Source organism: Oncorhynchus nerka, linkage group LG13 (genome assembly GCF_034236695.1).
Source record: "Oncorhynchus nerka isolate Pitt River linkage group LG13, Oner_Uvic_2.0, whole genome shotgun sequence".
Taxonomy (NCBI): Eukaryota; Metazoa; Chordata; class Actinopteri; order Salmoniformes; family Salmonidae; genus Oncorhynchus; species Oncorhynchus nerka.
The window spans coordinates 97,055,266-97,082,176 of NC_088408.1; the positions used below are offsets into that span (position 1 = coordinate 97,055,266).

General features: G+C 43.1%; 1 protein-coding gene across 2 annotated transcripts in view; it reads left to right on the forward strand.

Moving 5' to 3' along the window:
- The window catches only part of LOC115124246 (anthrax toxin receptor 2-like), a 218,934-nt gene that overhangs the window by 68,936 nt on the left and 123,087 nt on the right, over window positions 1-26,911 (forward strand). For both annotated transcript variants that reach the window (XM_065026883.1, XM_065026882.1), the window contains exons 10-11: window positions 12,288-12,366; window positions 14,432-14,527. In XM_065026883.1, coding sequence (XP_064882955.1) covers window positions 12,288-12,366; window positions 14,432-14,527 — 175 coding nt within the window. The remainder of the gene's footprint in view (window positions 1-12,287; window positions 12,367-14,431; window positions 14,528-26,911) is intronic.

Here is a 26,911-nt window from a genome sequence, read left to right on the forward strand (position 1 = left end):
TATATAGATATGGTCTATAGATATGGTCTATAGTATGGTCTATAGATATGGTCTATAGATATAGATATGGTCTATAGTATAGATATGGTCTATAGATATGGTCTATATAGATATGGTCTATAGATATGGTCTATAGTATAGATATGGTCTATAGATATGGTCTATAGTATAGATATGGTCTATAGATATGGTCTATAGTATAGATATAGATATGGTCTATAGTATAGATATGGTCTATAGTATAGATATGGTCTATAGATATGGTCTATAGATATGGTCTATAGTATAGATATGGCTATAGTATAGATATGGTCTATAGTATAGATATGGTCTATAGATATGGCCTATAGTCTATAGATATGGTCTATAGATATGGTCTATAGTATAGATATGGTCTATAGTATAGATATGGTCTATAGTATAGATATGGCCTATAGATATGGTCTATAGTATAGATATGGTCTATAGATATGGTAGATAGGTTCTATAGTATAGATATGGTCTATAGATATGGTCTATAGTATAGATATGGTCTATAGTATAGATATGGTCTATAGATATATAGATATGGTCTATAGTATATATATGGTCTATAGATATGGTCTATAGTATAGATATGGTCTATATATATGGCTATAGATATGGTCTATAGTATAGATATGGTCTATAGATAGATATGGTCTATAGTATAGATATGGTCTATAGATATGGTCTATAGTATAGATATGGTCTATAGTATAGATATGGTCTATAGTATAGATATATGGTCTATAGATATGGTCTATAGTATAGATATATGGCCTATAGATATGGTCTATAGTATAGATATGGTCTATAGTATAGTCTATAGTATAGATATGGTCTATAGATATGGTCTATAGTATATATGGTCTATATGGTCTGTAGATAGGTATGGTCTATAGTATAGATATATGGTCTATAGATATGGTCTACGGTATAGATATGGTCTATAGTATATGGTCTATAGTATAGATATGGTCTATAGATATGGTCTATAGATATGGTCTATAGTATAGATATGGTCTATAGTATAGATATGGTCTATAGATATGGTCTATAGAATAGATATGGTCTATAGTATAGATATGGTCTATAGATATGGTCTATAGTATAGATATGGCCTTTAGATATGGTCTATAGTATAGATATGGTCTATAGTATAGATATGGTCTATAGTATAGATATGGTCTATAGATATGGTCTATAGTATATATGGTCTATAGTATAGATATGGTCTATAGATATGGTCTATAGTATAGATATATGGTCTATAGATATGGTCTATAGTATAGATATGGTCTATAGTATAGATATGGTCTATAGTATAGATAGGGTGTATAGATATGGTCTATAGATATGGTCTATAGTATAGATATGGTCTATAGATATGGTCTATAGTATAGATATGGCCTATAGATATGGTCTATAGTATAGATATGGTCTATAGTATAGATATGGTCTATAGTATAGATATGGTCTATAGATATGGTCTATATGGTCTATAGATATGGTCTATAGTATAGATATGGTCTATAGTATAGATATGGTCTATAGATATGGTCTATAGTATAGATATGGTCTATAGATATGGTCTATAGTATAGATATGGTCTATAGATATGGTCTATAGTATAGATATGGTCTATAGATATGGTCTATAGATATGGTCTATAGATATGGTCTATAGTATAGATATGGTCTATAGATATGGTCTATAGTATAGATATGGTCTATAGATATGGTCTATAGTATAGATATGGTCTATAGTATAGATATGGTCTATAGTATAGATATGGTCTATAGATATGGTCTATAGTATAGATATGGTCTATAGTATAGATATGGTCTATAGATATGGTCTATAGTATAGATATGGTCTATAGTATAGATATGGTCTATAGATATGGTCTATAGTATAGATATGGTCTATAGATATGGTCTATAGTATAGATATGGTCTTTAGTACAGATATGGTCTATAGATATGGTCTATAGTATAGATATGGTCTATAGATATGGTCTATAGTATAGATATGGTCTATAGATATGGTCTATAGTATAGATATGGTCTATAGTATAGATATGGTCTATAGTATAGATATATGGTCTATAGATATGGTCTATAGTATAGATATGGTCTATAGATATGGTCTATAGATATGGCCTATAGTATAGATATGGCCTATAGTATAGATATGGTCTATAGTATAGATATGGTCTATAGATATGGTCTATAGTATAGATATGGTCTATAGATATGGTCTATAGTATAGATATGGTCTATAGTATAGATATGGTCTATAGTATAGATATATGGCCTATAGATATGGTCTATAGTATAGATATATGGCCTATAGATATGGTCTATAGATAGGTTCTATAGTATAGATATATGGCCTATAGATATGGTCTATAGATATGGTCTATAGTATAGATATGGTCTATAGTATAGATATGGCCTATAGATATGGTCTATAGATATGGTCTATAGTATATATATGGTCTATAGATATGGTCTATAGTATAGATATGGTCTATATATATGGCCTATAGATATGGTCTATAGTATAGATATGGTCTATAGATATGGTCTATAGTATAGATATGGTCTATAGTATAGATATGGTCTATAGTATAGATATGGTCTATAGATATGGTCTATAGTATAGATATGGTCTATAGATATGGTCTATAGTATAGATATGGTCTATAGATATGGTCTTTAGTATAGATATGGTCTATAGATATGGTCTATAGTATAGATATGGTCTATAGATATGGTCTATAGTATAGATATGGTCTATAGATATGGTCTATAGTATAGATATGGTCTATAGTATAGATATATGGTCTATAGATATGGTCTACGGTATAGATATGGCCTTTTAGATATGGTCTATAGTATAGATATGGTCTATAGATATGGCCTATAGATATGGTCTATCGTATAGATATGGTCTATAGTATAGATATGGTCTATAGATATGGTCTATAGAATAGATATGGTCTATAGTATAGATATATGGTCTATAGATATGGTCTATAGTATAGATATGGCCTTTAGATATGGTCTATAGTATAGATATGGTCTATAGTATAGATATGGTCTATAGTATAGATATGGTCTATAGATATGGTCTATAGTATAGATATGGTCTATAGATATGGTCTATAGTATAGATATATGGCCTATAGATATGGTCTATAGTATAGATATGGTGTATAGTATAGATATGGTCTATAGTATAGATAGGGTGTATAGTATAGATATGGTCTATAGATATGGTCTATAGTATAGATATGGTCTATAGATATGGCCTATAGTATAGATATATGGCCTATAGATATGGTCTATAGTATAGATATGGTCTATAGATATGGTCTAGTATAGATATGGTCTATAGTATAGATATGGTCTATAGTATAGATATGGTCTATAGATATGGTCTATAGTATAGATATGGCCTATAGTATAGATATATGGCCTATAGATATGGTCTATAGTATAGATATGGTCTATAGATATGGTCTATAGTATAGATATGGTCTATAGTATAGATATGGTCTATAGATATGGTCTATAGTATAGATATGGTCTATAGATATGGTCTATAGTATAGATATGGTCTATAGTATAGATATGGTCTATAGATATGGTCTATAGTATAGATATGGTCTATAGATATGGTCTATAGTATAGATATGGTCTATAGATATGGTCTATAGATATGGTCTATAGTATAGATATGGTCTATAGATATGGTCTATAGTATAGATATGGTCTATAGATATGGTCTATAGTATAGATATGGTCTATAGTATAGATATGGTCTATAGATATGGTCTATAGTATAGATATGGTCTATAGTATAGATATGGTCTATAGTATAGATATGGTCTATAGATATGGTCTATAGTATAGATATGGTCTATAGATATGGTCTATAGTATAGATATGGTCTTTAGTACAGATATGGTCTATAGATATGGTCTATAGTATAGATATGGTCTATAGATATGGTCTATAGTATAGATATGGTCTATAGATATGGTCTATAGTATAGATATGGTCTATAGATATGGTCTATAGTATAGATATGGTCTATAGATATGGTCTATAGTATAGATATGATCTATAGATATGGTCTATAGTATAGATATGGTCTATAGATATGGTCTATAGTATAGATATATGGTCTATAGATATGGTCTATAGTATAGATATATGGCCTATAGATATGGTCTATAGTATAGATATATGGTCTATAGATATGGTCTATAGTATAGATATATGGTCTATAGTATAGATATGGTCTATAGATATGGTCTATAGATATGGCCTATAGTATAGATATGGCCTATAGTATAGATATGGTCTATAGTATAGATATGGTCTATAGATATGGCCTATAGTATAGATATGGTCTATAGATATGGTCTATAGTATAGATATGGTCTATAGTATAGATATGGTCTATAGTATAGATATATGGCCTATAGATATGGTCTATAGTATAGATATATGGCCTATAGATATGGTCTATAGATAGGTTCTATAGTATAGATATGGTCTATAGATATGGTCTATAGTATAGATATGGTCTATAGTATAGATATGGCCTATAGATATGGTCTATAGATATGGTCTATAGTATATATATGGTCTATAGATATGGTCTATAGTATAGATATGGTCTATATATATGGCCTATAGATATGGTCTATAGTATAGATATGGTCTATAGTATAGATATGGTCTATAGTATAGATATGGCCTATAGATATGGTCTATAGTATAGATATGGTCTATAGTATAGATATGGTCTATAGTATAGATATATGGTCTATAGATATGGTCTATGGTATAGATATGGCCTTTAGATATGGTCTATAGTATAGATATGGTCTATAGATATGGCCTATAGATATGGTCTATCGTATAGATATGGTCTATAGTATAGATATGGTCTATAGATATGGTCTATAGAATAGATATGGTCTATAGTATAGATATATGGTCTATAGATATGGTCTATAGTATAGATATGGCCTCTAGATATGGTCTATAGTATAGATATGGCCTAAAGATATGGTCTATAGTATAGATATATGGTCTATATAGAGCATAGCAAACGTAGAACACAAATGTCCATTCAAGCATCATATACAAGACACGTTCCATATACAATACACTTTCCATATACAATACACATTAGAAATACAATACACTTTCAATATGCTATACACATTCAATATACATTAGACATTAGAAATACAATACACTTTCACTATACAATACACGTTCAGTCAATTGGTGGTGGCACTGGTCTCCTCTGTGGTGACAGCTGTGTCATGGTTCAGTCCTTGAACACAGGCATCTGTTGGTGGCCCTTACCCTCTCCCCCTTCCCCTCTCCACCATATCGCTCCATTAGGTCGACCCCCCGTGTCCTCCTATCCCTTAACCCCCTCCCCGTGTCCTCCTATCCCTTAACCCCCCTCCCCGGTGTGTTGATGATAACAAGGTTGAGTGGTGGAGCTCTTGGTCGGCTGTGTCTCACCTCACACAACAACGGTGGAGGGTGAAAGAGAACTTAAGGGTCTGGCTGACACCTGGCTGACACCTGGCTGACACCTGGCTGACACCTGGCTGACACCTGGCTTACACCTGGCAACAGACAGGACAGGACAGGACAGCTAGCTATTGCAGCAAACCTCATGAATAATGGAAACAGGACAATCGGAGGGCGCACCGCGGGGCTGCCGACCGTGTCAGTTGTCCAATTGGTGCCATTTTTGACGTCATAGCCATAAACATCTCTGGGTCGTTGAAAAGCAGAGCGTCTCTTGGTGCAGCGTTGGGGGGGGATCTATCTTCCTGTAGCGTTAAGGTCAGGTGGTGTGACAGATATTATTTTCTTGGTCCAATGTAAAGACTCTCTAGTTGAGCCCTGGTGCCCTGAAGGTAAAGAATGGGATCCCAATGGAAGTACCCGACGGTGGACGTATGATTCAATACCTTTTAGTGATACAAAAACAACAAAAAAAACTGGAGTTTATGTATCGACTAATATGCACAGCAATATTATGAGTAGCGATCCAAATATTTAGCAGGTTTAATAGTTCAGAGGACACTCATGTTGAAGAGGAGAAATAACGTGACCTTAGTTTGTGGGTGCGGTCAGCAGCACCCTGTTCCGCAAAACAAAACCAGGTAAATTATACATGGACATATCCTTCTGTCGCTCTGTCTCTTCTTATAACTGGTGATGCTGTAAAACCCTGTGAATGACAGTTGAAGGCAGGGCCCCCAGCTGTTAGGTTGAGCTGGGGTTATGTCTGAATTAGATGGGAGACGAGAGGGGGAAATGTCATGCCAGAGGTACAATGGGCATGGGGGATCACTCTTAAGGGATCACTCTAAAACCCTGTAAAGACTGACACATGTTCCCAGGGACATCAAGGCAGACGACTCAGACCTCTCCTCTGTTTGTATCACTGAAGATCTCTAAACTGGGTTATGGACAAACCTGGGTTCAACTACTATTTGAAATCATTCCAAATACTTTGATCTAGTCTTGCCTGGCTGACTGGATCAATAGAACAGTCCCAAGACTATACATTCCGTAGATCCGGCACTCCAGGCAGAATAGAGCAAATGCTCAAGAGTATTGAAAAGATTTCATATAGTATTTGATCCCAGGTCTGGTCATTGGAGCTCTCTGAGATCCCAGGTCTGGTCATTGGAGCTCTCTGAGATCCCAGGTCTGGTCATTGGAGCTCTGAGATCCCAGGTCTGGTCATTGGAGCTCTCTGAGATTCCAGGTCTGGTCATTGGAGCTCTCTGAGATTCCAGGTCTGGTCATTGGAGCTCTGAGATCCCAGGTCTGGTCATTGGAGCTCTCTGAGATTCCAGGTCTGGTCATTGGAGCTCTCTGAGATTCCAGGTCTGGTCATTGGAGCTCTCTGAGATCCCAGGTCTGGTCATTGGAGCTCTCTGAGGTGCGATGTGGAAACTTCTCTTTCCCTCCCACTCTAGTGGTCTCTGTGTCTAGTGGCTTCTGTCGGCGCGCTTCGTCGTCCTGCGTGACGCTAAGCGCTAGTGATATGATACAGCTGGACGATCACCGGTGTCAGTAATTGCTTTCCAACTTTTCCTTAAAGACGGGAAAATTGAGGAGGGGTGAATTATTCAGGGTTGAACATATTGCGGAGGACGGCTGTCACTAAGAGTTGTGGAAACGTCGCGTCTCTGAAGGACGCGTGGCAGAGATCCTGACAGAATAGAGGAAACTCTTTGAACTCTGAAGAGAGGGAATGTCGCCTCTCTGAAGGACGCGTGGCAGAGATCCTGACAGAATAGAGGAAACTCTTTGAACTCTGAAGAGAGGGATTGTGGTACGGAACGAACCTCAAGAGTGGGTGATCAAACGTTAGGCCAAACACATGTTTAAGTTTCCATTCAAATGTCTGCAATGTAACGTGGGTTTGTTTGCAGTCATCTTGGCCTGGTCAAGCAAAAGGAATATTTCTCCTGATTAAATAAAATCTACTGTATATTGTATGTATAAATTAAATGTACACTATATTGTATGCATAAATTATATCTACAGTATATTGTATGTATAAATTATATCTACAGTATATTGTATGTATAAATTATATCTACAGTATATTGTATGTATAAATAAAGGACGATCGCTTTTTGGAGAAAGAAGCGTAAAAAAATGATGGTGCTCGTGAAACTAATCAAAATATAGTTTTTATTTCAATATAAAACTATTTCACTGAGTGATGATGTCCTCACACAATCACGATGTTTTGTTTTTGCGTTACTCAAAAAGAATGAATGTTGACATTGACTTTACATCTATGTTTAGAGGACCACATTTTCTGTCCTGTTTGTGCAACAGTACTGAGCAACAACAGTAACTCTCACCAACTACACAGAAAACAGGACATTAACGCAGCATGCAGCAATTTCATTTTTTTTTTGACTGAGTTACAGTTCATATGAGGAAATCAGTCAATTTGAAATAAATAAATTAGGCCCTAAATCTATGGATTTCACATGACTGGGAATACAGATATGAGTCTGTTGGTCACAGAGACCTTAAATAAAAAGGTTAGAGGGTGTGGATCAGATAACCAATCACCATTTGCCTCATGCAGCACTACTCATCTCCTTCACATAGAGTTGATCAGGCTGTTGATTGTGATATAATTAAGTTGTTGGTGCATATACACCGAGTGGACAAAACATTAGGAACACCTTTCTAATATTGCGTTGCACCCCCTTTTGCCCTCGAAACAGCCTCAATTTGTCGAGTCATGGACTCTAAACGTTGTCGAACGAGTTATTGACTTCAATGATTCCCACAGTTGTGTCGAAGTGACTAAATGTCTTTTGGGTGGTGGACCGTTCTTGATACACACGGGAAACTGTTGAGCATGAAAAACTCAGCATCATTGCAGTTCTTGACACTTACCGGTGCACCTGGCACCTACTACCATACCTCGTTCAAAGGCACTTCGATCTTTTTATCTTGCCCATTCACCATCTGAATGACACACAGACACAATCCATGTCTCAATTGTCTCAAGGCTTAAAAATCCTTCTTTAACCCGTCTCCTCCCCTTCCTCTACACTGAAGTGAAGTGGATTTAACAAGTGACATCAGTAAGGGATCGTAGCTTTCATCTGGATTCACCTGGACAGTCTATGTCACGGAAAGAGCAAATGTTCCTAATTTTTTGTCCACTCAGTGTAAAATCTCTAATAGTCAGTAGCAGAAAAACAGAATGTCCATGGCTTAAATCATATTATTTTTTTCCAACTGTAATTCTAAGAGAGCGGACCTTGTCTTTGTCTTCTTCCTCTATTTCTTCTAAAGCACAGAGCCCAAGTCACAGACACGGCCCCTCCTAGACGTGTTCCACAATACCAGTCAAAGCCAAGTCACAGACACGGCCCCTCCTAGACGTGTTCCACAATACCAGTCAAAGCCAAGTCACAGACACGGCCCCTCCTAGACGTGATCCACAATACCAGTCAAAGCCAAGTCACAGACACGGCCCCTCCTAAATCCTAAATGTGTTCCACAATAACAGTCAAAGCCAAGTCACAGACACGGCCCCTCCTAGACGTGATCCACAATACCAGTCAAAGCCAAGTCACAGACACGGCCCCTCCTAAATGTGATCCACAATACCAGTTAACGCCAAGTCACAGACACGGCCCCTCCTAGACGTGTTCCACAATACCAGTCAAAGCCAAGTGGACAGACACGGCCCCTCCTAGACGTGTTCCACAATACCAGTCAAAGCCAAGTCACAGACACGGCCCCTCCTAGACGTGTTCCACAATACCAGTCAAAGCCAAGTCACAGACACGGCCCCTCCTAGACGTGATCCACAATAACAGTCAAAGCCAAGTCACAGACACGGCCCCTCCTAGATGTGTTCCACAATACCAGTCAAAGCCAAGTCACAGACACGGCCCCTCCTAGACGTGTTCCACAATACCAGTCAAAGCCAAGTCACAGACACGGCCCCTCCTAGACGTGTTCCACAATACCAGTCAAAGCCAAGTCACAGACACGGCCCCTCCTAGACGTGTTCCACAATACCAGTCAAAGCCAAGTCACAGACACGGCCCCTCCTAGACGTGTTCCACAATACCAGTCAAAGCCAAGTCACAGACACGGCCCCTCCTAGATGTGTTCCACAATACCAGTCAAAGCCAAGTCACAGACACGGCCCCTCCTAGACGTGTTCCACAATACCAGTCAAAGCCAAGTCACAGACACGGCCCCTCCTATATCCTAAATGTGATCCACAATACCAGTCAAAGCCAAGTCACAGACACGGCCCCTCCTAGACGTGTTCCACAATACCAGTCAAAGCCAAGTCACAGACACGGCCCCTCCTAGACGTGTTCCACAATACCAGTCAAAGCCAAGTCACAGACACGGCCCCTCCTAGACGTGTTCCACAATACCAGTCAAAGCCAAGTCACAGACACGGCCCCTCCTAGACGTGTTCCACAATACCAGTCAAAGCCAAGTCACAGACACGGCCCTCCTAGACGTGTTCCACAATACCAGTCAAAGCCAAGTCACAGACACGGCCCCTCCTAGACGTGTTCCACAATACCAGTCAAAGCCAAGTCACAGACACGGCCCCTCCTAGACGTGTTCCACAATACCAGTCAAAGCCAAGTCACAGACACGGCCCCTCCTAGACGTGTTCCACAATACCAGTCAAAGCCAAGTCACAGACACGGCCCCTCCTATATCCTAAATGTGATCCACAATACCAGTCAAAGCCAAGTCACAGACACGGCCCCTCCTAGACGTGTTCCACAATACCAGTCAAAGCCAAGTCACAGACACGGCCCTCCTAGACGTGTTCCACAATACCAGTCAAAGCCAAGTCACAGACACGGCCCCTCCTAGACGTGTTCCACAATACCAGTCAAAGCCAAGTCACAGACACGGCCCCTCCTAGACGTGTTCCACAATACCAGTCAAAGCCAAGTCACAGACACGGCCCCTCCTAGACGTGTTCCACAATACCAGTCAAAGCCAAGTCACAGACACGGCCCCTCCTAGACGTGTTCCACAATACCAGTCAAAGCCAAGTCACAGACACGGCCCCTCCTATATCCTAAATGTGATCCACAATACCAGTCAAAGCCAAGTCACAGACACGGCCCCTCCTAGACGTGTTCCACAATACCAGTCAAAGCCAAGTCACAGACACGGCCCCTCCTAGACGTGTTCCACAATACCAGTCAAAGCCAAGTCACAGACACGGCCCCTCCTATATCCTAAATGTGATCCACAATACCAGTCAAAGCCAAGTCACAGACACGGCCCCTCCTAGACGTGTTCCACAATACCAGTCAAAGCCAAGTCACAGACACGGCCCTCCTAGACGTGTTCCACAATACCAGTCAAAGCCAAGTCACAGACACGGCCCCTCCTAGACGTGTTCCACAATACCAGTCAAAGCCAAGTCACAGACACGGCCCCTCCTAGACGTGTTCCACAATACCAGTCAAAGCCAAGTCACAGACACGGCCCCTCCTAGACGTGTTCCACAATACCAGTCAAAGCCAAGTCACAGACACGGCCCTCCTAGACGTGTTCCACAATACCAGTCAAAGCCAAGTCACAGACACGGCCCCTCCTATATCCTAAATGTGATCCACAATACCAGTCAAAGCCAAGTCACAGACACGGCCCCTCCTAGACGTGTTCCACAATACCAGTCAAAGCCAAGTCACAGACACGGCCCCTCCTAGACGTGTTCCACAATACCAGTCAAAGCCAAGTCACAGACACGGCCCCTCCTAGACGTGTTCCACAATACCAGTCAAAGCCAAGTCACAGACACGGCCCCTCCTAGACGTGTTCCACAATACCAGTCAAAGCCAAGTCACAGACACGGCCCCTCCTAAATCCTAGATGTGTTCCACAATACCAGTCAAAGCCAAGTCACAGACACGGCCCCTCCTAGACGTGTTCCACAATACCAGTCAAAGCCAAGTCACAGACACGGCCCCTCCTAAATCCTAGATGTGTTCCACAATACCAGTCAAAGCCAAGTCACAGACACGGCCCCTCCTAAATGTGTTCCACAATACCAGTCAAAGCCAAGTGGACAGGAACAAAAACATGAGGCGTAGTGTTTAAAAAAAAAGAAGAATAAAATAAAGGACACATCATATAAGTATTGAGTGTGGAAATAGGAAAGGCGATATAAAGATTGAACAAGGGGGGATATTCAGGCGATTTAAATTCCAGTACCATACTAGCGGACAGTAGGACAGAGAGTCAGACGGCAGCTCATCTGTTGGAGCCGCAGGAGAATAGAAGGCCCAAGGCAGAGCCCAGGGCTAAACCAACTGCACAGAGAGAACACACACGTACCTTCATCCCCCACACACACGGCCAGGCGAACAATCAGACCAGACAATAGACAGTGTTTTACATATTTCTTAATTTTGGGGGTGGGTGGGTGGGGGTGGTGGTGTGTGGGGGGGTGATTTCAGTCGTTCCGTTTCCTGCTTAAAGGCATGGTAATTGGATCTGGCATAATGGACATACGGAAATAGCTCTGCCGTTCATCATTAGGGGTTTTAATTGCGCCATTTTAGAACTCGTTCCCCTCGTGAAAAATAAGTCATACACAGCCCCCCACCCCCCACCCCTATTCAGGGCTATTGTGGTGTTAAACAGTATGTGTTGTGCTCGTCTTTCTAGGTCCATGGACGTCCTCATAAGTCTGAACCATGGAAAGTCCTTCATCCTTAGTGCCTTCACCATCTACGCCACCACATGTGTGAGTTTCGCATTGTCCAATATCTGTTAATAAAAGGGTTAAGTAATACAGTCTATATTCATCTACAACTTGTGCTTAGGTAGAACAGCCGTACTTTACAAACTGAGCCACAAGGGAACTATGTCCTATGTGCATACCTCTGGCTGGTCTTATCTGTCTATTGAATGACCTCTGGCTGGTCTTATCTGTCTATTGAATGACCTCTGGCTGGTCTTATCTGTCTATTGAATGACCTCTGGCTGGTCTTATCTGTCTATTGAATGACCTCTGGCTGGTCTTATCTGTCTATTGAATGACCTCTGGCTGGTCTTATCTGTCTATTGAATGACCTCTGACTGGTCTTATCTGTCTATTGAATGACCTCTGGGTGGTCTTATCTGTCTATTGAATGACCTCTGATTGGTCTTATCTGTCTATTGAATGACCTCTGGCTGATCTTATCTGTCTATTGAATGACCTCTGGCTGGTCTTATCTGTCTATTGAATGACCTCTGGCTGGTCTTATCTGTCTATTGAATGACGTATGACCTCTGGCTGGTCTTATCTGTCTATTGAATGACCTCTGGCTGGTCTTATCTGTCTATTGAATGACCTCTGGCTGGTCTTATCTGTCTATTGAATCACCTCTGGCTGGTCTTATCTGTATATTGAATGACCTCTGGCTGGTCTTATCTGTCTATTGAATGACCTCTGATTGGTCTTATCTGTCTATTGAATGACGTATGACCTCTGGCTGGTCTTATCTGTCTATTGAATGACCTCTGGCTGGTCTTATCTGTCTATTGAATGACCTCTGACTGGTCTTATCTGTCTATTGAATGACCTCTGGGTGGTCTTATCTGTCTATTGAATGACCTCTGGCTGGTCTTATCTGTCTATTGAATGACCTCTGGCTGGTCTTATCTGTCTATTGAATGACCTCTGGCTGGTCTTATCTGTCTATTGAATGACCTCTGGCTGGTCTTATCTGTCTATTGAATGACGTATGACCTCTGGCTGGTCTTATCTGTCTATTGAATGACCTCTGGCTGGTCTTATCTGTCTATTGAATGACCTCTGGTCTTATCTGTCTTAATGACTGGCTCTTATTGAATGACCTCTGGCTGGTCTTATCTGTCTATTGAATGACCTCTGACTGGTCTTATCTGTCTATTGAATGACCTCTGACTGGTCTTATCTGTCTATTGAATGACCTCTGACTGGTCTTATCTGTCTATTGAATGACCTCTGACTGGTCTTATCTGTCTATTGAATGACCTCTGACTGGTCTTATCTGTCTATTGAATGACCTCTGACTGGTCTTATCTGTCTATTGAATGACCTCTGACTGGTCTTACCTCTGACTGGTCTTATCTGTCTATTGAATGACCTCTGACTGGTCTTATCTGTCTATTGAATGACATCTGGCTGGTCTTATCTGTCTATTGAATGACCTCTGACTGGTCTTTATCTGTCTATTGAATGACCTCTGGGTGGTCTTATCTGTGTATTGAATGACCTCTGGCTGGTCTTATCTGTGTATTGAATGACCTCTGGCTGGTCTTATCTGTCTATTGAATGACCTCTGGCTGGTCTTATCTGTCTATTGAATGACCTCTGGCTGGTCTTATCTGTCTATTGAATGACCTCTGGCTGGTCTTATCTGTCTATTGAATGACCTCTGACTGGTCTTATCTGTCTATTGATTGACCTCTGGCTGGTCTTATCTGTCTATTGAATGACCTCTGGGTGGTCTTATCTGTCTATTGAATGACGTATGACCCCTGGCTGGTCTTATCTGTCTATTGAATGACCTCTGGCTGGTCTTATCTGTCTATTGAATGACCTCTGCCTGGTCTTATCTGTCTATTGAATGACCTCTGGCTGGTCTTATCTGTCTATTGAATGACCTCTGGGTGGTCTTATCTGTCTATTGAATGACGTATGACCTCTGGCTGGTCTTATCTGTCTATTGAATGACCTCTGGCTGGTCTTATCTGTCTATTGAATGACCTCTGGCTGGTCTTATCTGTCTATTGAATGACCTCTGACTGGTCTAACATGTATTTTTCTCTCCCCGTGTCAGTCGGACGGCTTCGCGGTAGCCATAGTGTTCCTGTTGCTGTTGTTACTGGCAGCGTTAGCAGCAGCATGGTGGTTCTGGCCTCTCTGCTGCACTGTGGTGAGTCTAACAACGCAGTCTATAACATAATAACATAAAACACTGACACATCTATAACATACAGAAATGTTCCTGCCCTGGGGTTCATTTCCACATCTATAACATACAGAAATGTTCCTGCCCTGGGGTTCATTTCCACATCTATAACATACAGAAATGTTCCTGCCCTGGGGTTCATTTCCACATCTATAACATACAGAAATGTTCCTGCCCTGGGGTTCATTTCCACATCTATAACATACAGAAATGTTCCTGCCCTGGGATTCATTTCCACATCTATAACATACAGAAATGTTTATTTATTTATATTTAACTAGGCAAGTCTGTTAAGAACAAATTTCTTATTTTCAATGATGGCCTAGGAACGGTGGGTTAACTGCCTTGTTCAGGGGGGCAGAACGACAGGTTTTTACCTTGTCAGCTCGGGGGATTCGATCTTGCAACCTTTCGGTTACTAGTCCAACCCTCTAACCACTAGGTAGTGGTTAGAGGAAGTTGTCTTTGTGTATTGTGTAAAATACTCCTCAATGTGTCCTTCCTGTGTCAGCAAGCTGCAGACTATACTGTAGGCAACTTAAACAATCACTGTAAACACTAATGTCCGTCTTAACTACAAGTCTCTGTTTCAACAGTTCATCCTATCAATGAGGATGAACTGTATGAATAAAGGTTACACATGACAGCGTAAACACAGAACCTGTCTGGCTCTGGATATGATCTGTTGTAAGTAAAGATATACCGACCCAGTCAAACCCTTAGCCGAAAGCCATTATTATAGCCATGCCCCAGCATCAGCCCTCCCTCCCCCGTGGGATGATGCCAGGTAAACTCAACCATCACGGCCAAGCCAGTCATGAATGTAACATGCTCCACGGTCTCCACGTTGTTCAAGAGCTCAGCTGAGGTGAGGTGGTTGGCGTTGGCAGGCAGCCAGCTCCACTGTTAAACTCTTCTTCACCCCACGTTTTACCTCATTACTGCCTGCAAAGAGCTGCACAGCACCACAGAGGAAGTGGCTCTAACAGGAAGTAGTAACCATAGCGATAGAGATATGTGTTCTATTTAACTCTGAGATCTTTACCACATCCCGTATCTGGAATCAGTAGAGCCTGTTTAGTGTGGTGTGACCTTCCTCTCCCAGGAAACACTTCTCTTCTTGTTTTTTGGCGCAGATTTTTCTATTCCCCTTCTCGTGTTTCGTGTTATGATGGTTTGTTCGGTTGATATTAAATATCTCAAATCAAATCAAATTTGATTTGTCACATACACATGTTTAGCAGATGTTAATGCGAGTTTAGCGAAATGCTTGTGCTTCTAGTTCCAACAATGCAGTAATAACCAACAAGTAATCTAACAATTCCAAAACTACTGTCTTATACACAGTGTAAGGGGATAAAGAATATGTACATAAAGATATATGAATGAGTGATGGTACAGAGCAGCATAGGCAAGATACAGTAGATGGTATCGAGTACAGTATATACATATGAGATGAGTATGTAAACAAAGTGGCATAGTTAAAGTGGCTAGTGATACATGTATTACATAAGGATGCAGTAGATGATATAGAGTACAGTATATACGTATGCATATGAGATGAATAATGTAGGGTATGTAACATTATATTAGGTAGCATTGTTTAAAGTGGCTAGTGATATATTTTACATAATTTCCCATCAATTCCCATTATTAAAGTGGCTGGAGTTGAGTCAGTGTCAGTGTGTTGGCAGCAGCCACTCAATGTTAGTGGTGGCTGTTTAACAGTCTGATGGCCTTGAGATAGAAGCTGTTTTTCAGTCTCTCGGTCCCAGCTTTGATGCACCTGTACTGACCTCCCCTTCTGGATGATAGCGGTGTGAACAGGCAGTGGCTCGGGTGGTTGTTGTCCTTGATGATCTTTATGGCCTTCCTGTAACATCGGGTGGTGTAGGTGTCCTGGAGGGCAGGTAGTTTGCCCCCGGTGATGCGTTGTGCAGACCTCACTACCCTCTGGAGAGCCTTACGGTTGTGGGCGGAGCAGTTGCCGTACCAGGCGGTGATACAGCCCCCCAGGATGCTCTCGATTGTGCATCTGTAGAAGTTTGTGAGTGCTTTTGGTAACAAGCCGAATTTCTTCAGCCTCCTGAGGTTGATGAGGCGCTGCTGCGCCTTCTTCAGGATGCTGTCTGTGTGGGTGGACCAATTCAGTTTGTCTGTGATGTGTATGCCGAGGAACTTAAAACTTGCTACCCTCTCCACTACTGTTCCATCGATGTGGATAGGGGGGTGTTCCCTCTGCTGTTTCCTGAAGTCCACAATCATCTCCTTAGTTTTGTTGACGTTGAGTGTGAGGTTATTTTCCTGACACCACACTCTGAGGGCCCTCACCTCCTCCCTGTAGGCCGTCTCATCGTTGTTGGTAATCAAGCCTACCACTGTTGTGTCGTCCGCAAACTTGATGATTGAGTTGCGAGCTTGGAGGGTACTATGGTGTTGAATGCCGAGCTGTAGTCGATGAACAGCATTCTCACATAGGTATTCCTCTTGTCCAGATGGGTTAGGGCAGTGTGCAGTGTGGTTGAGATTGCATCGTCTGTGGACCTATTTGGGCGGTAAGCAAATTGGAGTGGGTCTAGGGTGTCAGGTAGGGTGGAGGTGATATGGTCCTTGACTAGTCTCTCAAAGCACTTCATGATGACGGAAGTGAGTGCTACGGGGCGGTAGTCGTTTAGCTCAGTTACCTTAGCTTTCTTGGGAACAGGAACAATGGTGGCCCTCTTGAAGCATGTGGGAACAGCAGACTGGTATAGGGATTGATTGAATATGTCCGTAAACACACCGGCCAGCTGGTCTGCGCATGCTCTGAGGGCGCGGCTGGGGATGCCGTCTGGGCCTGCAGCCTTGCGAGGGTTAACACGTTTAAATGTCTTACTCACCTCGGCTGCAGTGAAGGAGAGTCCGCATGTTTTCGTTGCAGGCCGTGTCAGTGGCACTGTATTGTCCTCAAAGCGGGCAAAAAAGTTATTTAGTCTGCCTGGGAGCAAGACATCCTGGTCCGTGACTGGACTGGTTTTCTTCTTGTAGTCCATGATTGACTGTAGACCCTGCCACATACCTCTTGTGTCTGAGCCGTTGAATTGAGATTCTACTTTGTCTCTGTACTGACGCTTAGCTTGTTTGATAGCCTTGCGGAGGGAATAGCTGCACTGTTTGTATTCGGTCATGTTACCAGTCACCTTGCCCTGATTAAAAGCAGTGGTTCGCGCTTTCAGTTTCACGCGAATGCTGCCATCAATCCACGGTTTCTGGTTAGGGAATGTTTTAATCGTTGCTATGGGAACGACATCTTCAACGCACGTTCTAGTGAACTCGCACACCGAATCAGCGTATTCGTCAATGTTGTTATCTGACGCAATACGAAACATATCCCAGTCCACGTGATGGAAGCAGTCTTGGAGTGTGGAGTCAGCTTGGTCGGACCAGCGTTGGACAGACCTCAGCGTGGGAGCTTCTTTTTTTAGTTTCTGTCTGTAGGCAGGGATCAACAAAATGGAGTCGTGGTCAGCTTTTCCGAAAGGAGGGCGGGGCAGGGCCTTATATGCGTCGCGGAAGTTAGAGTAACATGATCCAAGGTTTTTCCACCCCTGGTTGCGCAATCGATATGCTGATAAAATTTAGGGAGTCTTGTTTTCAGATTAGCTTTGTTAAAATCCCCAGCTACAATGAATGCAGCCTCCGGATAAATGGATTCCAGTTTGCAAAGAGTCAAATAAAGTTCGTTCAGAGCCATCGATGTGTCTGCTTGGGGGATATATACGGCTGTGATTATAATCGAAGAGAATTCTCTTGGTAGATAATGTGGTCGACATTTGATTGTGAGGAATTCTAAATCAGGTGAACAGAAGGATTTGAGTTCCTGTATGTTTCTTTCATCACACCATGTCTCGTTAGCCATAAGGCATACGCCCCCGCCCCTCTTCTTACCAGAAAGATGTTTGTTTCTGTCGGCGCGATGCGTGGAGAAACCCGCTGGCTGCACCGCCTCCGATAGCGTCTCTCCAGTGAGCCATGTTTCCGTGAAGCAAAGAACGTTACAGTCTCTGATGTCCCTCTGGAATGCTACCCTTGCTCGGATTTCATCAACCTTGTTGTCAAGAGACTGGACATTGGCGAGAAGAATGCTAGGGAGTGGTGCACGGTGTGCCCGTCTCCGGAGTCTGACCAGAAGACCGCCTCGTTTCCCTCTTTTACGGAGTTGTTTTTTTGGGTCGCCGCATGGGATCCATTCCGTTGTCCTGGTTGAAAGGCAGAACACAGGATCCGCGTCGCGAAAATCATATTCTTGGTCGTACTGATGGTGAGTTGACGCTGATCTTATATTCAGTAGTTCTTCTCGACTGTATGTAATGAAACCTAAGATGACCTGGGGTACTAATGTAAGAAATAACACGTAAAAAAACAAAAAACTGCATAGTTTCCTAGGAACGCGAAGCGAGGCGGCCATCTCTGTCGGCGCCGGAAGTACATATCTGTTATCTGTTTCAAAGCCTTTGTAAACACCAAACCTTTTTTTTGTACATCATATATCATATTTTCCTCCTTTGTGAGGAGTTTCAATATGTTTTTATGGAAGCTCATGGATTCTCAGTGCTTTGTCTTCAGCATAACAATCCCCCTCCCGCAACCCATTCCACATCTTCCTCTCTCCATTTAGAAAAGCCGTTTCCAGATGATGTTTTCAGGATATACATAATGCCTACAGATGGTATGTCCTTAGACCCACTCTGTCCCCCTCTTCTATATGGGAACCCTGACAAACGGAAATATACTGTCACCAATACCATCACCAATCACCAATAATACCATCACCAACCACCATCAGTAATCACCAATAATACCATCATATGTCCTTCACCAATCACCATCACCAATACCATCACCAAACTGACCCCATCACCAATCTGTCCCCATCACCAATCTTCTACCAATCATGGGAACCCTGACAAATGGAAATATACCATCAAATCACCATCACCAATCACCAATACCGTCACCAAAACCATCACCAATCACCAATAATACCATCACCAACCACCATCACCAAACTGTCACCAATACCATCACCAATAATACCATCACCAATCACCATGACCATGACCAAACCGTCACCAATACCATCACCAAACCGTCACCAATACCATCACCAATACTATCACCAATACCATCACCAATCACCATCACCAATACCATCACCAAACTGTCACCAATACCATCACCAATCACCATCACCAATCACATCACCAATACCATCACCAATCACCATCACCAATCACCAATACCATCACCAATCACCATCACCAATATCGTCACCAATACCATCACCAATACCATCACAAATCACCATCACCAATCACCAATACCATCACCAATACCGTCACCAAACTGTCACCAATACCATCACCAAACTGTCACCAATACCATCACCAATACCATCACAAATCACCATCACCAATCACCAATACCATCACCAATACCATCACCAATCACCATCACCAATACCATCACCAATACCAAACTGTCACCAATACCATCACCAATACCATCACCAATACCATCACCAATACCATCACCATCACCAATCACCAATACCAAACTGTCACCAATACCATCACCAATACCATCACAAATCACCATCACCAATCACCAATACCATCACCAATACCATCACCAATCACCATCACCAATACCATCACCAAAACCGTCACCAATACCATCACCAATCACCAATAATACCATCACCAATACCATCACCAAACCGTCACCAATACATCACCAATCACCATCACCAATACCATCACCAATCACCATCACCAATACCATCACCAAACCGTCACCAATACCATCACCAATACCATCACCAATACCATCACCAATCACCAATACCATCACCATCACCAATCACCAATACCATCACCAAACTGTCACCAATACCGTCACCAATCACCATCACCAATATCGTCACCAATACCATCACCAATACCATCACAAATCACCATCACCAATCACCAATACCATCACCAAAGTGTCACCAATACCATCACAAATCACCATCACCAATCACCAATACCATCACCAAATACCATCACCAATACCATCACCGATCACCATCACCATACCATCACCAATACCATCACCAAAACCGTCACCAATCACCAATAATACCATCACCAATCACCAATCACCATCACCAATCACCAATTATACCACCACCAATACCATCACCAATCACCAATAATACCATCACCAATCACCAATTATACCACCACCAATACCATCACCAATCACCAATAATACCATCACCATCACCAATACCATCACCAATACCACCACCAATACCATCACCAATACCATCACCAATCACCAATACCATCAACAATAATACCATCACCATTAACCATCACCAATCACCAATACCATCACCAATAATACCATCACCAATCACCAATACCATCGCCAATCACCAACACCATTACCAATACCAATCACCAACACCATTACCAATACCAACACCATGACCATCACCAACACCTCGACCATCACCAACACCACGACCATCACCAACACCATGACCAACACCATGACCATGACCAACACCAATGACCATGTCCAACACCATTATAAAAAAAACACCACCATCAGAATAACCAACACCACCACCAACACCATCAGTATCACCAACACCACAACTAACACCAACACCATCAGTATCACCAACACCACAAGTAACACCAACACCAACACCACCACTAACACCATCAGAATCACCACCACTAGCACTAACACCAACACCATCAGAATCACCAGTACTAACACCAACACCATCAGAATCACCAACACCATCAGAATCACCACCACTAACACCATCAGACTCACCACCACTAACACCAAGACCATCAGAATCACCACCATTAACACCAACACCATCAGAATCACCACCACTAACACCAACACCAACAGAATCACCAACACCATCAGAATCACCAACACCAAAAGTATCACCAGCAATATCAGTATCACCAACACCATCAGAATCACCAACACCACCACCAACACCATCAGAATCACCAACACCACCACCAACACCATCAGAATCACCAACACCACCACCAACACCATCAGAATCACCATCAGAATCACCACTACTAACACCATCAGAATCACCAACACCATCACTAACACCATCAGAATCACCACTACCAACACCATCAGAATCACCACCACCACCACTAATACCAACACCATCAGTATCACCACTACTAACACCATCAGAATCACCACCACCACCACTAATACCAACACCACCAGTATCAACACCACCACCAACACCACCACCAACACCACCACCAACACCACCACCACTAATACCAACACCACCAGTATCAACACCACCACCAACAGTATCACCAGCAGCAGCTTCCAAATAATAAATAATACTGCCAATAATAATGTGATAATTCTATGCGTCACCTGTCTTCGTCCAGGATGAGATGGAAGCATATTCTGGAAAACCAACAAAGACATTGCAATGTAAAGCCCCTGCAGCATGTCTGGCTGGGGATGTGTTTGGCTTGGTGTTGGAGCTGCTGCTGCTCTCCATCAGGGACCTGGGGAGAGGAGGAGGAGGGGGAGAGGAGGGGAGGGAGAGGAGGCGGGGGAGAGAGAGGAGGAGGAGAGAGAGGAGGAGAGGGAGAGGAGGTGGGGAGAGGAGGAGAGAGGGAGAGGAGGAGGAGGAGAGAGGGAGAGGAGGAGGAGAGAGGGAGTGGAGGAGATAGGGTAAGGGGAGAGAGGGAGAGGAGGAAGGGGTAGAGGAGGAGAAGGGGAGGGAGGAGGGGGAAGAGGGAGAGGAGAAGAGGAGGAGGGATAGGGGAGGAGAGGGTGAAAGGAGGAGAGGGCATTTGTGTGGGTTGTTAATATTTCAACCCCCGGTCTGTCAGGTTTCAGCTGGTTTCAGAGTTACAGCAGGATGAGGTGGTGAGGATAGGTTGGGATGAGGACAGGATCACACACACACACACACGCACACGCAAACCATCTCCTTCCCACATGGAACCTTGCCGGGCACGAGGTCGTGCTGGTGGTGAATTAAGCCTTTATTTATGTTTATAGGAAATAAGCACACAGAACTACACTCCTCCTTCCTACCCAGATATGAACTACACCCCTCCCTCCTACCCAGACATGAACTACACCCCTCCCTCCTACCCTGATTGAGCTACACCCCTCCCTTCTACCCTGATTGAGCTACACCCCTCCCTCCTACCCAGACATGAACTACACCCCTCCCTCCTACCCTGATTGAGCTACACCCCTCCCTCCTACCCAGACATGAACTACACCCCTCCCTCCTACCCTGATTGAGCTACATTCCTCCCTCCTACCCTGATTGAGCTACATTCCTCCCTCCTACCCTGATTGAGCTACATTCCTCCCTCCTACCCTGATATGAACTACACTCCTCTCTCCTACCCTGATATGAACTACACCCCTCTCTCCTACCCTGATATGAACTACACCCCTCTCTCCTACCCTGATATGAACTACACCCCTCTCTCCTACCCTGATATGAACTACACCCTCTCTCCTACCCTGATATGAACTACACCCCTCCCTCCTACCCTGATATAAACTACACCCCTCCTACCCTGATATAAACTACACCCCTCGCTCCTACCCTGATATAAACTACACCCCTCTCTCCTACCCTGATGCAACTACTCCCCTCCCTCCTACCCTGATATAAACTACACCCCTCTCTCCTACCCTGATATGAACTACACTCCTCTCTCCTACCCTGATATGAACTACACCCCTCTCTCCTACCCTGATGCAACTACTCCCCTCCCTCCTACCCTGATATAAACTACACCCCTCGCTCCTACCCTGATATAAACTACACCCCTCTCTCCTACCCTGATGCAACTACTCCCCTCCCTCCTACCCTGATATGAACTACACCCCTCTCTCCTCCCCTGATATGAACTCTCCCCTACCCTGATATTAACTACCCCCCTCCCCATCCCCTGATATGAACTACACCCCTCTCTCCTACCCTGATATGAACTCTCCCCTACCCTGATATTAACTACCCCCTACCCTGATATTAACTACCCCACCTCCCCTGATATGAACTACCCCCTACCCTGATATGAACTACACCCCTCCCCTCTAACCTGATATGAACTACACCCCTCTCTCCTCCCCTGATATGAACTCCTCCCTACCCTGATATTAACTACCCCACCTCCCCTGATATGAACTACCCCCTACCCTGATATGAACTACCCCCCCCTGATATGAACTACCCCCCCCCTGATATGAACTACCCCCTCCCCTGATATGAACTACCCCCTCCCCTGATATGAACTACACCCCTCCCCTGATATGAACTACACCCCTACCCTGATATGAACTACCCCCTCCCCTGATATGCACTACCCCCTCCCCTGATATGAACTACCCCCTCCCCTGATATGAACTATCCCCTACCCTGATATGAACTACCCCCTCCCTGATATGAACTACCCCCTCCTCTGATATGAACTACCCCTCCTCTGATATGAACTACCCCCTCCACTGATATGAACTACCCCCTCCCCTGATATGAACTATCCCCTCCCCTCCCCTGATATGAACTACCCCCTCCCTCTCCCCTGATATGAACTACCCCCTACCCTGATATGAACTACCCCCTCCCCTGATATGAACTACCCCCCCCCTGATATGAACTACCCCCTCCCCTGATATGAACTACCCCCTACCCTGATATGAACTACCCCCTCCCCTGATATGAACTACCCCCTCCCCTGATATGAACTACCCCCTCCCCTGATATGAACTACCCACCTCATCCCTCCCCTGATATGAACTACCCACCTCATCCCTTCCCTGATATGAACTACCCCCCTCCCCCTCCCCTGATATGAACTACACCCCCTCCCCTGAATCAGTTGTTTTAATCAGTTTTTCGTACAGTGATGTGTGTGTGTTGTGGTGGGCTTAAAGACACGCAGCACATTATAGCTTTCTGTTGGAGGGTTCCAACAGCTTGACTCAACATAATGGGTTTTAAACAGCTTGACTCAACGTGGAGGGTTTAAACAGCTTGACTCAACGTGGAGGGTTTTAAACAGCTTGACTCAACATGAATGGTTTTAAACAGCTTGACTCAACATGAATGGTTTTAAACAGCTTGACTCAACATGAATGGTTTTAAACAGCTTGACTCAACATAATGGGTTTTAAACAGCTTGACTCAACGTGGAGGGTTCCAACGGCTTGAGTCAACATGGAGGGTTCCAACAGCTCGACTCAACATGGAGGGTTTAAACAGTTGTATTCAACATGGAGGGTTTAAACAGCTTGACTCAGCATGGGAGGGTTCCAACAGCTTGACTCAACATGGAGGGTTTAAACAGTTTTATTCAATGTGGAGGGTTTAAACATCTTGACTCATCATGGAGGGTTTTAACATCTTGACTCATCATGGAGGGTTCCAACGGCTTGACTCAACATGGAGGGTTCCAACAGCTTGACTCAACATGGAGGGTTCCAACAGCTTGACTCAACATGGAGGGTTGCAACAGCTTGACTCAACATGGAGGGTTGCAACAGCTTGACTCAACATAATAGGTTTTAAACAGCTTGACTCAACATGAATGGTTTTAAACAGCTTGACTCAACATGAATGGTTTTAAACAGCTTGACTCAACGTGAATGGTTTTAAACAGCTTGACTCAACATGGAGGGTTCCAACAGCTTGACTCAACATGGAGGGTTCCAACAGCTTGACTCAACATGGAGGGTTCCAACAGCTTGACTCAACGTGGAGGGTTCCAACAGCTTGACTCAACGTGGAGGGTTCCAACAGCTTGACTCAACATGGAGGGTTCTAACAGCTTGACTCAACATGGAGGGTTTAAACAGTTGTATTCAACATGGAGGGTTTAAACAGCTTGACTCAGCATTGGAGGGTTTAAACAGTTTTATTCAATGTGGAGGGTTTAAACATCTTGACTCATCATGGAGGGTTTTAACATCTTGACTCATCATGGAGGGTTCCAACAGCTTGACTCAACGTGGAGGGTTCCAACAGCTTGACTCATCATGGAGGGGTTTTTAAACATCTTGACTCATCATGGAGGGTTCCAACAGCTTGACTCAACATGGAGGGTTTAAACAGTTTGACTCAACACGGAGGGTTCCAACAGCTTGACTCAACATGGAGGGTTCCAACAGCTTGACTCAACACGGAGGGTTTAAACAGTTTGACTCAACACGGAGGGTTCCAACAGCTTGACTCAACATGGAGGGTTCCAACAGCTTAACTCAACACGGAGGGTTTAAACAGTTTGACTCAACACGGAGGGTTCCAACAGCTTGACTCAACATGGAGGGTTCCAACATCTTGACTCAACACGGAGGGTTTAAACAGTTTGACTCAACACGGAGGGTTCCAACAGCTTGACTCAACACGGAGGGTTTAAACAGTTTGACTCAACACGGAGGGTTTAAACAGTTTGAGGGTTTAAAATGGGGTAAAATTAATGGGATTAACATTAGCAATTCCAATTGGACAATTAACAGAGAGGGCTATATGGTTATGATGCCCTCAGTTGCTGTGATTGGTCAAGGGAACCTGGTGTTTGTGTTGCAGTTTTGGGCCTGACCAGGCTAAATGTCAGACGGTTAAGTATTTAGTGCTTTATTGGTATCTATTAGGATCCCCCATCCACTAAAATCCAGCAACACACACACACACACACACCAGATGGTTAAGTAACCAGAGACATAGCTAGTTTATGAATTACTGTGCGAGCACCGCATGCTTCGGCAGCGCTTGCTGTGAGCCTCCCCTCCCTGGTCACATCTGTTTGTCTGGTAGTTAGAGAACTACCAGACACGTCCTGTAACAGCAGATACACTCTCATTTGTATAATGCTTTTATTTATCCCACAATATGTCCTGGAAAATCTGCTGCATAATTACTTAATAAAAGGAGCTAATCCGCAAACGTACGGTCTGCCTAAAATGCCGTTAATCAGTGTACCGTGTAGAGTAGACAGACAGACAGACAGGAAGATAGACCGACTCACGGACATGACTGGATTTGAGTCAAAGAGCATTTAATTAACCCTAATTGATGATGTTGTCATTAATATAATGACAACAGTACAGGAGAGGTGTGGTATAACTGTACCGGAGTAGTCATGTCACAGACAGGACAGGCCTGCTAGTCAGTCAGTAGCCACAACCACTGTCACAGACAGGACAGGCCTGCTAGTCAGTCAGTAGCCACAACCACTGTCACAGACAGGACAGGCCTGCTAGTCAGTCAGTAGCCACAAC